The sequence below is a fragment of the Gobius niger genome (assembly GCF_951799975.1).
Source record: "Gobius niger genome assembly, chromosome: 21".
Classification (NCBI taxonomy): Eukaryota; Metazoa; Chordata; class Actinopteri; order Gobiiformes; family Gobiidae; genus Gobius; species Gobius niger.
This window is the reverse complement of record NC_136872.1, coordinates 23,353,635-23,369,977: the sequence shown is the minus strand read 5'-3', so window position 1 is coordinate 23,369,977 and position 16,343 is coordinate 23,353,635. Positions and strand designations below refer to the sequence as shown.

The 16,343-nt window shown below is 40.9% G+C and overlaps 1 protein-coding gene across 5 annotated transcripts in view; it reads right to left on the bottom strand.

Annotated features, from left to right (window-relative positions):
- Positions 1-1,642: 1,642 nt before the first annotated feature.
- Positions 1,643-16,343, bottom strand: part of dysf (dysferlin, limb girdle muscular dystrophy 2B (autosomal recessive)) — an 80,929-nt gene continuing 66,228 nt past the window's right edge. For all 5 annotated transcript variants that reach the window (XM_079579852.1, XM_079579856.1, XM_079579853.1 and 2 more), the window contains 8 exons: positions 16,185-16,273; positions 16,018-16,113; positions 15,813-15,954; positions 11,934-12,033; positions 8,509-8,681; positions 7,072-7,181; positions 3,478-3,625; positions 1,643-2,028 (listed from right to left, as the gene is read on the bottom strand). In XM_079579852.1, coding sequence (XP_079435978.1) covers positions 1,972-2,028; positions 3,478-3,625; positions 7,072-7,181; positions 8,509-8,681; positions 11,934-12,033; positions 15,813-15,954; positions 16,018-16,113; positions 16,185-16,273 — 915 coding nt within the window. In that variant the 3' untranslated portion in view covers positions 1,643-1,971. The remainder of the gene's footprint in view (positions 2,029-3,477; positions 3,626-7,071; positions 7,182-8,508; positions 8,682-11,933; positions 12,034-15,812; positions 15,955-16,017; positions 16,114-16,184; positions 16,274-16,343) is intronic.

Below are 16,343 nucleotides of genomic sequence, written 5' to 3'. Positions count from 1 at the left end.
TCAACATTACAGCAGTTTTTACGTGAAGGCAGCGAGATTTAAAGGCACAGCACATGGAGGAGTCCCAGCTCTGTGTGTGGAATGTTCCGGCGAACTTCCGGCTCCCGTAACTGCTGTTTCAGTCTTAATTTACTCTTTAACTCATGGACTGCCAATGACATCTATAGACGTCAATTAGGTTTTTCAATGGGAGCGGCTGCAGCAAAGCCTTGAGCATGTCTGGTGTTAAAATCTTAGTTGTAGTTCTTTTATTGAGTCACTAGGCGGCAGCATTGCGATTGGATGCGATCACAGTCACTGTTTTGCTTGATTACAAAAAGCTCGTTTTCTCAGCTCTTTGGTCAGATTTTCTACAGACGATTACTAAAGAATGGAAAGAGGTACAAACAAACTTCTTTTTTTTTTAGATGAAAGAAGAGAGTCTAATCTGTCTTTTGGTGGGGTTCATGTTGACATAGACCTAGACCTAAATTTTCTGTGGGTCAAAATCCTGAAAAACCTCCGGCAGTGGGGAGCTCTCTGATTTGAAAATGGCTGCCAGTCAATGAGTTAATTGCGTTAATAAATGTGGACAGGAAGCAGTTACACAAACAGGAAGTTAGTCCCAACATTCAACGGTTAAGGCGATGCTTTCACTCTCATAATAAAGGCCATGGCTATAATGAAAGTGTGAGTTTAAAGCTAGTTTTTCCTCTGCTCTTCACTCATTCACTGTGATCTCGAAACATTTAGATTTGATAATTAAATGCCAGCAATTAAATAGTTGTAATTATGTACAAATGTCTTCAGTCGATTCTTAATGACTTTTGTTTTGGCTGGACAAAGACAGTGATGACGTTTGAGCACAAATATAAATCTTCATAAGTTAAAATGACTGGGAGTAAGAATATCTGAGTAAAATCAAGTAATAAGTAAAGTAACTAAAGAAGTATTCCCGCGGGATTAGAAAGATAAAAGGACTGCAGGTAAAAAGTAAAAATGACTGATGGTGGGAGTAAGTCACTAAATGCAAGTCCAAGTCAGTCGGTCACTCAGAAAGTTGTTACTTCGGGGCTGAAGTGCCGTCATGCACGAGCTTAATATAGAAGCTGCAGTTACACGTATGACCTGAGGTGGCAGTAGTGAGTTTATAATGGTAAGAAACGTCTTTTCCCACTAAAGCAAAGCTCATAAACAAACATATTTAGTTAGTACTCGCTTCACGAATGAATTAAAGTCTTGTTGTCATATCCGGGAGAAAAAAAAAAGTCTGATCCTGTGGGAATGGCCATAAAAATGACCGACGTCCCCAGGTCATTCTTTAACCGTGCAAAAAAAGCTGAATCTACTTTTAAAGGAGTCAATCACATTCCTTTTTTTGGTAGTTGTGTACAATTAGTGTTTGAATGTTGAAATGTCCCCTCATCTCTGTCTGATGTAACAGATACATAATCTTATTCAGGTGAAAAATGACTTTCTCTTTACTTACTCAAATCCAGGTTAAAAAAAACGTAAATTGAGAAAATGTAGATTGATTGTTCAGGACGCAACACTTAAAGGTACAATATAAAAACCAAGTTGGAACAAAATACAAGTAAAAACATGCTTTCGAGGCTCGATCCTTCCCTGATGCTTTGTGATTTCTTTCATGTCGTCGCCCTGGTGTTGCTGATTATGTGAGTTCATTCCTTCTTCTTCTTCTTCTTCTTCTTCTTCCTCTTCTTCTTCTTCTTCTTCTTGTTGAAATCCCGAACAGTCTCCTCGGATCAGAGACGTCTCGCCGGAGTTTCCCTGTTTGAAAGTGCGGCGTGTGGAGCGTCTGAAAAACTAACTCAGGGCTGAAGCTGCAGAAACAGACCGACGAATCCAGGGCTTAACCTCGTGAACTCGGCCGTGGACGAGGAGGAGGAGGAGGAGGAGGAGGAAGAGGAGGAGGAGGAGGCGAAACGCAGTGAAATGTTTAAAAAGTAAAGGCAAGCGAGTGGCGGATCCTCATTGTTCGGTCTTGGCCGGTCCAAACGGAGCCACCATCTTCATGGCGGCGTAGTTCTGCAGGAGAAGAGACAGGATTAGTTTAAAACACAGGAAAGACTTCTTAACTGAGCGCATTATCCTCAGTTCAGCTTTACCCAAATCTGAAAAGTGATGACGACAGTTTACAGGCCAGAGTAACGCCTCATTTGAAAGCTAAGATCAACAATCAATAAATAAATGTATAATTATTCTCACTTTTTAGACATTTCTTTTCGTTGTTTTTTTGTTTCTCTATTGTGGCATTTTTGTCAATTTTTCGTCACATTTTTGTCAATTTTTTGTCACATTTTTGTCACTTTTTCGTCACATTTTTGTCACTTTTTTGTCAATTTTTCGCAACATTTTTGTCACTTTTTCATCACATTTTTGTCAATTTTTCGTCACATTTTTGTCACTTTTTCGTCACATTTTTGTCACTTTTTCGTCACATTTTTAACACTTTTTTGTCAATTTTTGTCACTTTTTCATCACATTTTTGTCACTTTTTCGTCACATTTTTGTAACATTTTTTGTCACATTTTTGTTACTTTTTCATCACTTTTTCGTCACATTTTTGTCACATTTTTGTCACATTTTTGTCACATTTTTGTCACATTTTTGTCACATTTTTGTCAATTTTTCGCAACATTTTTGTCACTTTTTCATCAAATTTTTGTCAATTTTTCGTCACATTTTTGTCAATTTTTTGTCACATTTTTGGCACTTTTTCGTCACATTTTTGTCACTTTTTTGTCAATTTTTCGCAACATTTTTGTCACTTTTTCATCACATTTTTGTCAATTTTTTGTCACATTTTTGTCACTTTTTCGTCACATTTTTGTCACTTTTTCGTCACATTTTTAACACTTTTTTGTCAATTTTTGTCACTTTTTCATCACATTTTTGTCACTTTTTCGTCACATTTTTGTAACATTTTTTGTCACATTTTTGTTACTTTTTCATCACTTTTTCGTCACATTTTTGTCACATTTTTGTCACATTTTTGTCACATTTTTGTCACATTTTTGTCAATTTTTCGCAACATTTTTGTCACTTTTTCATCAAATTTTTGTCAATTTTTCGTCACTTTTTCATCACGTTTTTGTCACTTTTTTGTCACTTTTTCATCACGTTTTTGTCACTTTTTTGTTGCTCTTTTCGTGTGTTTTTTTCTGCTTTTTTGTATCAAATTTTCATCATTTATACGTCACATTTTTTGTCCATTTTTCGTCACTTCACTTCACTATTTTTCTTTTTTTCTCTGCGTTTTCATCCTCGTTTCTGTCACACATCTGTCGCTATTCTGACTTTTAGATTTGGGTAAAGCCAAACAGGAGATAATGTCTCTGTTCAGGTGGGGGTTAAGAGGTTAATGCCTGTGCACATTCAATTCTCCAGCTCCTCCCAAAGACCAAGATAATCTCAGTTTAATCACTGCACTTTTGATAAAGCCTCTGCTCAAATCAACGTGTTTGTTTCACTCACGGGGAAGGCGTAGAGGAAGACTCCGAGGAAGAGGAAGAGCAGGAAGAGCAGGAAGAAGAGCAGAATGAACCACTTGAACCTCCTCCACACGATGAACCTCAGAGTCTTGTACGGCGAGGAGAACCAGAGGAACGAGGTCTCAGGGCGGCTGGAGGAGACACACAGGGAGTGAACGTTAAAGAGTGAACGTGTGGATGGTAAAGGTTAAAGAGTGAACGTGTGAAGGTTAAAGAGTGAACGTGTGGATGGTAAAGGTTAAAGAGTGAACGTGTGAAGGTTACAGAGTGAACGTGTGGATGGTAAAGGTGAAAGAGTGAACGTGTGGATGGTAAAGGTTAAAGAGTGAACGTGTGGATGGTGAAGGTGAAAGAGTGTGGAAGGGAAAGGTGAAAGAGTGAACGTGTGGATGGTAAAGGTTAAAGAGTGAACGTGTGGATGGTAAAGGTGAAAGAGTGAACGTGTGGATGGTAAAGGTTAAAGAGAGAACGTGTGGATGGTAAAGGTGAAAGAGTGAACGTGTGGATGGTAAAGGTTAAAGAGTGAACGTGTGGATGGTAAAGGTGAAAGAGAGAACGTGTGGATGGTAAAGGTGAAAGAGTGAACGTGTGGATGGTAAAGGTGAAAGAGTGAACGTGTGGATGGTAAAGGTGAAAGAGTGAACGTGTGGATGGTAAAGGTGAAAGAGTGAACGTGTGGATGGTAAAGGTTAAAGAGAGAACGTGTGGATGGTAAAGGTTAAAGAGTGAACGTGTGGAAGGTAAAGGTGAAAGAGTGAACGTGTGGAAGGTAAAGGTTAAAGAGTGAACGTGTGGATGGTAAAGGTTACAGAGTGAACGTGTGGATGGTAAAGGTGAAAGAGTGAACGTGTGGAAGGTAAAGGTTAAAGAGTGAATGTGTGGAAGGTAAAGGTTAAAGAGTGAACGTGTGGATGGTAAAGGTTAAAGAGTGAACGTGTAGTTGGTAAAGGTTAAAGAGAGAACGTGTGGATGGTAAAGGTTAAAGAGTGAACGTGTGGATGGTAAAGGTTAAAGAGTGAACGTGTGGATGGTAAAGGTGAAAGAGTGAACGTGTGGATGGTAAAGGTTAAAGAGTGAACGTGTGGATGGTAAGGGTGAAAGAGGGAACGTGTGGATGGTAAAGGTTAAAGAGTGAACATGTGAAGGTTAAAGAGTGAACGTGTGGATGGTAAAGGTTAAAGAGTGAACGTGTGGATGGTAAAGGTGAAAGAGTGAACGTGTGGATGGTAAAGGTTAAAGAGTGAACGTGTGGATGGTAAAGGTTAAAGAGTGAACGTGTGAAGGTTAAAGAGTGAACGTGTGGATGGTAAAGGTTAAAGAGTGAACGTGTGAAGGTTAAAGAGTGAACGTGTGGATGGTAAAGGTGAAAGAGGGAACGTGTGGATGGTAAAGGTTAAAGAGTGAACATGTGGATGGTAAAGGTTAAAGAGTGAATGTGTGGATGGTAAAGGTTAAAGAGTGAACGTGTGGATGGTGAGGGTGAAAGAGTGAACGTGCGGATGGTAAAGGTTAAAGAGTGAACGTGTGGATGGTGAAGGTTAAAGAGTGAACGTGTGGATGGTAAAGGTTAAAGAGTGAACGTGTGGATGGTAAAGGTTAAAGAGTGAACGTGTGGATGGTAAAGGTTAAAGAGTGAACGTGTGGATGGTAAAGGTTAAAGAGTGAACGTGTGGATGGTAAAGGTTAAAGAGTGAACGTGTGGATGGTGAAGGTGAAAGAGTGAACGTGTGGATGGTAAAGGTTAAAGAGTGAACGTGTGGATGGTGAAGGTTAAAGAGTGAACGTGTGGATGGTAAAGCTTAAAGAGTGAACGTGTGGATGGTAAAGGTTAAAGAGTGAACGTGTGGATGGTAAAGGTTAAAGAGTGAATGTGTGGATGGTAAAGGTTAAAGAGTGAACGTGTGGATGGTAAAGGTGAAAGAGTGAACGTGTGGATGGTAAAGGTTAAAGAGTGAACGTGTGGATGGTAAAGGTTAAAGAGTGAACGTGTGGATGGTAAAGGTTAAAGAGTGAACGTGTGGATGGTAAAGGTGAAAGAGTGAACGTGTGGATGGTAAAGGTTAAAGAGTGAACGTGTGAAGGTTAAAGAGTGAACGTGTGGATGGTGAAGGTTAAAGAGTGAACGTGTGGATGGTAAAGGTGAAAGAGTGAACGTGTGGATGGTAAAGGTGAAAGAGTGAACGTGTGGATGGTAAAGGTTAAAGAGTGAATGTGTGGATGGTAAAGGTTAAAGAGTGAACGTGTGGATGGTAAAGGTTAAAGAGAGAACGTGTGGATGGTAAAGGTTAAAGAGTGAACGTGTGGATGGTAAAGGTTAAAGAGTGAACGTGTGGATGGTAAAGGTTAAAGAGTGAACATGTGGATGGTAAAGGTTAAAGAGTGAACGTGTGGATGGTAAAGGTTAAAGAGTGAACGTGTGGATGGTAAAGGTTAAAGAGTGAACGTGTGGATGGTAAAGGTTAAAGAGTGAACGTGTGGATGGTAAAGGTTAAAGAGTGAACGTGTGGATGGTAAAGGTTAAAGAGTGAACGTGTGGATGATAAAGGTTAAAGAGTGAACGTGTGGATGATAAAGGTTAAAGAGTGAACGTGTGGATGGTAAAGGTTAAAGAGTGAACGTGTGGATGGTAAAGGTTAAAGAGTGAACGTGTGGATGATAAAGGTTAAAGAGTGAACGTGTGGATGGTAAAGGTTAAAGAGTGAACGTGTGGATGGTAAAGGTTAAAGAGTGAACGTGTGGAAGGGAAAGGTTTAAGAGAGAACGTGTGGATGGTAAAGGTGAAAGAGTGAACGTGTGGATGGTAAAGAGTGAACGTGTGGATGGTGAAGGTTAAAGAGTGAACGTGTGGATGGTAAAGGTGAAAGAGTGAACGTGTGGATGGTGAAGGTTAAAGAGTGAACGTGTGGATGGTAAAGGTTAAAGAGTGAACGTGTGGATGGTAAAGGTTAAAGAGTGAACGTGTGGATGGTAAAGGTTAAAGAGTGAACGTGTGGATGGTAAAGGTTAAAGAGTGAACGTGTGGATGGTGAGGGTGAAAGAGTGAACGTGTGGATGGTAAAGGTTAAAGAGTGAACGTGTGGATGGTAAAGGTTAAAGAGTGAACGTGTGGATGGTAAAGGTTAAAGAGTGAACGTGTGGATGGTAAAGGTTAAAGAGTGAACGTGTGGATGGTAAAGGTTAAAGAGTGAACGTGTGGAAGGGAAAGGTTAAAGAGTGAACGTGTGGATGGTAAAGGTTAAAGAGTGAACGTGTGGATGGTAAAGGTTAAAGAGTGAACGTGTGGATGGTAAAGGTTAAAGAGTGAACGTGTGGATGGTAAAGGTTAAAGAGTGAACGTGTGGATGGTAAAGGTTAAAGAGTGAACGTGTGGATGGTAAAGGTTAAAGAGTGAACGTGTGGATGGTAAAGGTTAAAGAGTGAACGTGTGGATGGTAAAGGTTAAAGAGTGAACGTGTGGATGGTAAAGGTGAAAGAGTGAACGTGTGGATGGTAAAGGTTAAAGAGTGAACGTGTGGATGGTAAAGGTTAAAGAGTGAGCGTGTGGATGGTAAAGGTGAAAGGGTGAGTAATGTCTCACTGCGGCTCCTCCAGGTGAGGGTTCATGTTGGGCTCGTCTCTGCCCAGCCCGGCCGGTCGCTCGTCCTGCTCCTGCTCCGACACCAGCTCCAGGGACAGCTCCACTTTGCCCTGAGAGAGTGGGAGAGTGTGAGCACAGTGCAAAGGCTTCTCCAGCACATCCTCAATGGGGTTAAAACGTGTTAAACCCCGCCTGAACAAGAGCACATTTTCTCCAGTTTGACTTTACCCAAATCTAAAAGCTTAAAGGGACTATACAGAGTCTACAAATAAACCCTGCAGTTACGCGTAAGACCTGAGGTGGCAGTAGTGAGCATAAAATGACCAACTTGCATCTTGTCCCTCTGGTCCCTTTAACCCCTTAACTCCCACCTGAACCGAGCACGTTTTCTCCAGTTTGGTTTTACCCCAGTCTAAAAGCTTCTGGAAAAAAGCTGTGAAAATAGCAACAAAACTGAGACGAAAACAATGATGGAAATGTGACAAAAAAGTGAGAAAACATTGACAAAAAAGTGACAAGAAAATTATGAAACAGTGGCAAAAATGTCACAAAATTGACCAAATAATTACAAAAATATGACAAAAATGTGAAAAAAATTCGACAAAAAAATTGCAAAAATGTGACAAAAAAATTACCAAAATTTGATACAAAAATTGACGAAAAAATGACAAAAATGTCACAAAAAATGACAAAAATGTGACAAAATGTGACAATTTTTTTTTACAAAAATGTGATAAAAATTTGACAAAAAAAAATACTAAAATGTGACAAAAATGTCATAAAAAATTGACAAAAAATGACAAAAATTAGACAAAAAATTGACAAAAATGAGTTGAATACCCAACAAACAAATGATGGAAAAAAAAACCTGATGAAGGGAGGAAAAATATCCTCTTGGTTCAGGCGGGAGTTAAGAGGTTAAAAAAAAGCATCAAAATACCAGCAAAAACTTGATGAAAAAACAATACAATGAAAACACACAAAAAGAAGTGATGAAAAAGCAACAAAATCATGACAAAAAGCGGCCGAAAAGAGAAAAAAACGTAAGAAATGTGACGATAAAGCGACAAAAAAAATGATAAAAAAGAGACAGAAATGAAAAAAAAAAACACAAGAAAAAAACGCTTCAAAAACTTCACAAAAGAAGCAATGAGAAAACAACACAAACATGACCAAAAAGAGACAAAAATGTGATGAAAACGTGACAAAAAAGGAATGGGGAAAAAGCTATGAAAAAGCAACACACACATTAAAAAACAAACAAAAAAGAAACAAAAACACGACAAAAACAATTCAAAATAGAGACACAAAAAGTGGTGAAAATTCGATACAAGAGTTTTGCAGGCCTTAGCTTTCAAATGCTGCTCGCTGCACTTTCAGATTTGGGTAAAGTGCGGGGGTGAAGAGGTGCAGTGTGGTGTGTGGTGTTCCCCTCACAGCCAGGATCCGGGCCCCGTCCTGCTGACACACACAGGGCCACCAGCCTCTGACCGTCTTCTGCTCGAACAGCGACACCCGCGTTTGACCCGGCTGCTCCAGCAGGTCCAGACCGCACTTCTCCGGAGACTTGGCCGGGCGCTGCATGTGGTTCAGGTCCAACACCATGTGGCCTGCGGAAAGAGGAGAGAAGAACACGAACAGGGGGAGCTTTAGCCTTCACTACTTCACTTTAGGGGCCGTTCAGCAGATACATAAGGAGGCAGTGAGTACAGTGTGTGATGGGGACGCCACAGTTAGAAAGAGGAACAAAATGATTAACAAAATTAAGGAAGAAAATACAGTATGAGAACTTCTCCTGACCTTTACAATACTGTCGAAAGGTTCACAAAGAAGAAACATCGTGTACTTTTAAAAATGTATTAAAATGTTAAAATGAAGTATTTTCCTCCCCCTACATGTTTCAACAATGTCCTAATGTGTTGAATGAGCCTAGACCTGAAAGTTGTTGCTTCCGGTCTGAAGTGCCGTCATGCACGAGCTTAAAGGGATATTTCAGGATTTTTGACATAGGGCCTCATTTCCTAGTTATCCAGAGTGTTGCTGATGATAACACCAGACTAACCATATAAATGTCTGTGTCGATAGAGTAATTTTAAGCATTTTGCATTTCAGAGACCTTATATTTGAGCAGCATCAGCTTCGTGGTTGTATAAGCTACGCAGCGGCCATAGAAATGTGCTAGCCTTGCACTAGCCTTGCGCCACGAAACTCTTCAAATATAAGAATTGCATGAATTACAAAAAAAAATATCTCCAGAAATCAGCAACACTCTGGATAACTATGAAATGAGGCCCTATGTCAAACATCCTGAAATATCCCTTTAATATAGAAGCTGCACAGGGGCGGGTCTAGAGGTAAAAGTCTTGCAAGTTTGAGCTTAAGTTTCCTCAGCAGGCTTTGAAAGCATCCCTTAAAGGGGCTAGATATAAGTTTGCCATTTTTTATCAAATCAAATCAAATCAAATTTATTTATATAGCACATTTAAAACAACTGCTGTTGACCAAAGTGCTTCACAAAAAGGCCTACAGTACAGAAACAAATAAAAATATAATAATAAAAAACAAAACACAATATACAAAACAGCAAAGCACTAACAGCTTAGATTTGGCCAGATATGTGCTAGACAGTGTTAAAAGCTTTTGCATAAAAGTGTGTCTTAAGCAAAGATTTAAATTGGTCAAGTGTCTGAGCAGCTCTGATGTGGAGAGGCAGGTCATTCCACAGTTTTGGAGCTGCAACAGAGAAAGCCCTGTCCCCTTTAGTCACATATTTGGAGCGGGGAACCTCTAAAAGCAGCAGATCAGCAGATCTCAGAGCCCGAGCAGGGGCGTGACGGACCAGAAGCTCAGACAAATACAGAGGAGCAGCGCCATGGAGACATTTAAAGACAACGAGTAAAAGCTTAAACCTTATCCTATAATACACAGGGAGCCAATGTAGAGCAGCTAACACAGGGGTGATGTGCTGTCTCTTTCTGGTCCCTGTAAGGAGACGAGCGGCTGCATTTTGTACCCCCTGGAGGCGACAAATTGAACGCTGACCAAGACCAGTGTACACAGAATTACAATAATCAAGTCGCGAAGTTATAAAAGCATGAATGGCTTTCTCAAAGTCACAGGCAGGTAGATAGTTTTTTACCTTGCTTAGGGTTTTAAGATGGAAAAAGCTTGATTTGACAACATGATTTATATGTTTCTCAAATTTAAATTCACTGTCTACAAACACACCGAGATTCCTTGCAAAAGGGTGACAGAAGGAAGCTAGAGGGCCAATGGCGCTGTCACAATTGTCAAGAACATTAGAAGAATTTCCAAATATTACAATTTCTGTCTTATCTTTGTTTAAACTTAAAAAGTTGGCCTCCATCCATATTTTAACTTCTTGAATACAATCCAACAAAGGATTCAATGATCCCTTAGAGCTAGACTTAAGTGGCATGTAGATCTGCAGATCGTCAGCATAAAAAAAAATAAAAAATAAAAAATTTTTTACTCACTACTGCCACCTCAGGTCATACGTGTAACTGCAGCTTCTATATTTAGCTCATGCATGACGGCACTTCAGCCCTGAAGTAACAACTTTCTGAGTGACAGTGCAGGATTTTAGAGGCAGTTGTGGTGAACAGGTCTGAGCTCATTCTACACATTAGGACACTGTTGGAACATGTAACGGGGAGGAAAATACTTAATTTTAACATTTTTAAACCCCGTATAGTCCCTTTAAAGATCAAACTGTCATCAATGTGAATGTCAAGGTTCATTTATAGCTACAAAATCAATAAACTGTTCTTGTTTTGTGATCACTTTAGGTTCTTTCTGTTAGCAAATAACAGACCTTTCGTTTTGCCTGCGTTCAGTATCAACCGAAGACTTTAGAATGGCAGAAGATCACAGAATCACCAGCACCTTTAAGAGCATGGCCCTGTTTGTTTATGTAAAGAGTGAACAGAGTAGGCCCTAAAATGGAGCCCTGAGGTACTCCATTTGTCATGATCTTTCTTATTTCTGCGCCGTTTCTTCAAAAATCTTGGCAATCTTGGCCCGTCTGCTGAGGGATCCTTCGGCCCTGGGTCTCTATAGCCTGTCCGTCCATGGGAGTGGATCTCTCCTTCTGTGGTTCTCCCCAAGGTTTCTCTTTTCTCCTGCCGGGTTTTTGAGTTTTTCCTTGCCGTGCTGGAGAGTCTAAGGACGGGGGACGCCCACGCCGCTCGTCGCTACCTCCTATTGGACATTATATTTGCCTGGATTCACCTGAACTTTAAATTGTCATATTTATTGCTCTGTTTTATTGCCTTAATGTTTGGTGCAGCTGTGAGGCGACTTCTGTTGTGATATTGGGCTATACAAAACCATTCAACTTAAACTTAAACTTAAAAACCTGGTAAATCTTGACGACGACAGTGTGTGAAGCGTGAAGTACGAGGTGTTCCGAGACCAAACAGAGCCCCCACATGAGCTGCAGTGTTTCATGTTTCAGAGCGACTCCTCTCCGAGCGAATAGTGCCGACGCGGTGGAAACGCCCGGGACCTTATTTCAAAGGTAAATGTTATGGCAGCAGCTCGAGCGCGGATCAGCCCCGGAGCGTTTTCGACCCGACAATCACGGCGTCCCCCAACGAAACACGAGTATTTAAGGAGCGAGTCGACAGGGTTCCAGTAAAAGCCATTAGGACGTCAGGCGATATCACAATTACAGGCCGAGACGGAGCTCCTGCTGAATACAGTTTCAACGGGAATAAGAAGAATAAGAAGGTGAAAAAGTGAACGCAGAGAAAGAGGTGAGCGATATATCGTCTACAAGATCGTGTCAAAAGTGCAGTTCGGAAGATGCAGACGGTCGACATTTAGTCCAGTCTGTTTACCGAGATAGTCGTCGAAGGAGAACTTGTCGTTGTCCCAGATCTGGACGGTGAGTTTGGGAGGAATCTTCATCTCCGCTTTGTCCACACTCCAGAAGTGCTCCTGCAAAAGAGACACAAAACAATCTCAAGTCCGAGCCTGTAAAGTGTGGAGTATTTGTGAATGAAAGACCAGGGAGCGACAAAGACATGTAGGTGATACTCATAAAACGTCATAAAACAGCAGCGTAAAGGTGAGTCTAAACTAAGAAGTTCATCTCTTAACCCCCGTCTTAACCGAGGGCATTTTCTCCACATTGGATTTACCCAAATCGAAAAGCTTCTTGAAAAAAGTGACAAAACAGGGACAAAACAGTTATAGAAAAGTGAAAAAAATGTGACGAAAAATTGACAAAAATAAATGCAAAAGTGACAAAAAAGTGACAAAAAAGTGATGAAAAAGAGACAAAAATGTGATGAAAAAGTGACAAAACAGTGACAAAACAGTGACAAAAAAGTGACAAAAAAGTGACAAAAAAGTGACAAAAAAGTGACAAAACAGTGACAAAAAAGTGACAAAAATGTGACGAAAATGTGATAAAAATGTGACGAAAAAGTGACAAAAAGTAACAAAACAGGGACAAGAAAGTGATAAAAAAGTTACAAAAAAGTTACAAAAAAGTGACAAAAAAGTGACAAAAAAGTGATAAAAAAGTTACAAAAATGTGACGAAAAAGTGACAAAAATGTGATGAAAAAGTGACGAAAAAGTGATGAAAAAGTGATGAAAAAGTGACGAAAAACTGATGAAAAAGTGATGAAAAAGTGACAAAAAAGTGATGAAAAAGAGACAAAAATGTGCTGAAAAAGTGACAAAAAAGTGACAAAAAAGTGACAAAAAAGTGACAAAAAAGTGACGAAAAAGTGATGAAAAAGTGATGAAAAAGTGATGAAAAAGTGACAAAAATGTGATGAAAAAGTGACGAAAAAGTGACAAAAAAGTGACAAAAATGTGACGAAAATGTGACAAAAATGTGACGAAAAAGTGACAAAAAGTAACAAAACAGGGACAAGAAAGTGATAAAAAAGTTACAAAAAAGTTACAAAAAAGTGACGAAAAAGTGATGAAAACGTGACAAAAAAGTGACAAAAAAGTGATAAAAAAGTTACAAAAATGTGATGAAAATGTGATGAAAAAGTGATGAAAAAGTGATGAAAAAGTGACGAAAAAGTGATGAAAAAGTGACGAAAAAGTGATGAAAAAGTGATGAAAAAGTGACGAAAAAGTGATGAAAAAGTGACAAAAATGTGATGAAAAAGTGACAAAAAAGTGATGAAAATGTGATGAAAAAGTGACAGAAAAGAGATGCTTTTTTTTTTTTTAAGTGACGACAACAGATCAGTTTAGATCAGTTTTGTCGGTCTAAGCTTTCAAATGAGATGGCCAAATCGGCAGTAACTTTTAGATTTGGGTAAAGCTGAACTGGAGAAAATGCACTGGGTTAAGGCGGGGCTTAAGAGGTTAATTCATTATCAGATTCGTTATGAGAGTCTTGTTTTGATCTAGTGTAGAAACCTGTCTTGTTTGAATTCACTGGAGCCGTTGTGAGTGAAACGCCGTCTAACCCCTGTGCCACCCTCTCCATCCCCTCTGCAGACAGCCACTTCTCTGTCGCCCCAAATTTAGCTCAGACTTTCCACTCCCCTCCGCGCCCCCTCTGCAGTTTGTCTACGCTTTATAAAGAAAAATACCCCAAACGATTGATGCCTTTTCACACTCGAGACCAAATCGCTCCCGGGAGATTTGCAGCAAATGTCAGAGCCATTTTTTTCCCCTCCCTCCAAAACACGAAACCGAGTCCGAGGCGGAGCGCGGGTCCAAGCGTGGATTTGTGTAATCCCGAGCAGAGGTCGGAAAATACCGCCTTTAAACGCGGCGCACAATGTAAGTATTTTTCAGGACTGGCAGCTCGCAGTGGATTTGCCAAAGGAGAAAATAATTGCACCGATCAATTGTTTGTGACATTTTTCCAGCTTTGAAAACCAGACATTTCGAGTAAAGAGAACGGGTCAGATTTACTTGTTTTTGAGGTCATTTTAATGCCACAAAAGCAACAAGTTTGAGGGATATTTAACGCTGTGTTATGCAACTTTTCATCTGGAAAAAAAAGTTGATACTAGTGCGTATTTGACCTTGTAGTATCCCTGAAAATATGTTTATATATGTTTATAGATGCCTGGAAGACTCATTTTAGCGCCTCCTACCTCCAGCTAATGATCGTACCTCCACCGCAGCCAATCATCGCCCTCGGTGCTTTGTTTAACCTCTTAACTCCCACCTGAACGGATCCTATTTCTTCAGTTTGGCTTTACCATAATCAAAAAGATTCTTGGGAAAAAAGCACCAAAACAGCCACAAAAAATGAGAAGAAAACAAGGATTAAACGCGACAAAAAAGTGACTAAAACTCAACCAAAAAGTGACAAAAACTCAACCAAAAAGTGACAAAAATTCAACAAAAATGTGACAAAAATTCAACAAAAGTGACAAAAAATAACACACAAAAAAGGTAACACAACACAGCAACAACGTGAGGAAAAAGATCAGTTTTGTGGGTCTTTCAAATGAGGTGTTACACAGGCCTATATAAGAGCCAAAGAGGACAGAATGCATTTGGTTTAGGCGGGTGGTAAGAGGTTAAGCTCCAGTGTCATGGCTCGACTGTTTTCCTGATGTGCTGCGTCCCACCTCCACCCCTTCACCACCTCTTCTGTCCGCGGCTTCTCCCTGCTAGATCCTTCACCATCTCCCAAACCACCACCTTCAGGGTCCAGGCTCCGGAGGAAACTCTAACTCTAACATCCAGACTAACTATAATCCGTATATAGATAGTTTGGGGTCTGATCGACAACATATTTATGGTAATAAATCTTTCTAATCGCTGCTTTTGTCTCTGAGTCTATACAGGTTGAAGTTTTCTGTTGGTTTATGGCATATTACAACATATAAAAGGCCATATGTTCAGCAACAAAATATAAATAATGGATGGAGAAAGATTTGAATTTAAGGTTTTATTTTGTCGTGGTGAAGAGGGAGCTGAGTCGGGGCAAAGCTCTCGATTTACCGATCGATCTACGTTCCCGCCCTCACCTATGGTCATGAGATCTGGGTAATGACCGAAAGGACAAGATCGCGGATCCAAGCGGCCGAAATTAGATCAGGTGAGGAGCTCAGGTACCCGGGAGGAGCTCGGAGCAGAGTCGCTGCTCCTTCACGTCGAAAGGAGCAGCTCGGGCATCTGATTCAGAGCCTCGTGGCGGGAGGTGTTCCAGGCATGTCCTAGTGGGACAAGGCCTCGTGGAAGATCCAGGACACGGTGGTGGGACTATGTCTCCGAGCTGGCCTGGTGTCGCCTCGGGGTCAGAACATCTGGAGCAGGTGTGTGTGTGGATCGGGAAGTCTGGGCATCTCTGCTGAGACTGCTGCCCCCGCGACCCGGCCCCGGATGGGTTTTATTTTGTTGATATATTGATCACAGAGATTTTTTTTTCAATTTTGAACTAGATATTGAAAAATCTCTTCCAAATGTTGTTGAATCTAAGCCCGTAAGGGTTTTACTGAAAGTTAGAGTTACTGAAATGAAGACGTGCAAGAGCGGAATGGAAACATCTCCACCATTAACTGTATGTTTTTAGGCTGTTATTGCTCCTCCCCCATTTACGTTGATTTGATTTTTTTGTTACTTTTTGATTGTATGAAAACATGTTTTTGTCTCACTTTTGTCACTTCTTGTTGTGTTTTCATCCTCCCTTTCCTTATTTTTTTTGCAGATTTGGGAAAAGCCAAACTGGAGTAAACGTGCTCAGTTCAGATGAGGGTGAGAGGTTAAAACCCGCCTCCTCACCTTCTTGTCGACGACGCAGAGCTGCTCCGCCGGCAGGTAGTGGAACGGAAACACGAATCTGAAGTTGAAGTTTCCCTCTCCTCCCAGCGAGCGGTAATGCACGTCCGTCTTCTGCCGGATGTGCTCGTGTCCGTCCAGCCATCTGCAGCAAACACACGTCAACACAACGGTCACCAACGCCTCTGTGACCAGCGTCTGTAATCACCCTTTGACGTAGATGTCGCTCATCCTCTCCCCCGTGAAGCTGACGTCGTCCAGGATCACGTCCTGAGTGTTCCACACGATGCAACGGAGGAAAAACCTGACAAGAAAAGCACAAATAAGCAATGAAAAAGCAACGTGACAGGAGCGTAGTGAAAACGTGAGCCTCACTTCTTGGCTTTGCGGGGGGTGACGTTGAACGGGGGTCCGGGAGGTCCCATGGACTTCGGGAACAGGTCGACCCACATCATCAGACGGCCCTGAACGGACAGGAGCAACAGCCAATCAGCACGCAGCGAGCACGGGCCGCAGAGCTGAGGGAGGGCGGGC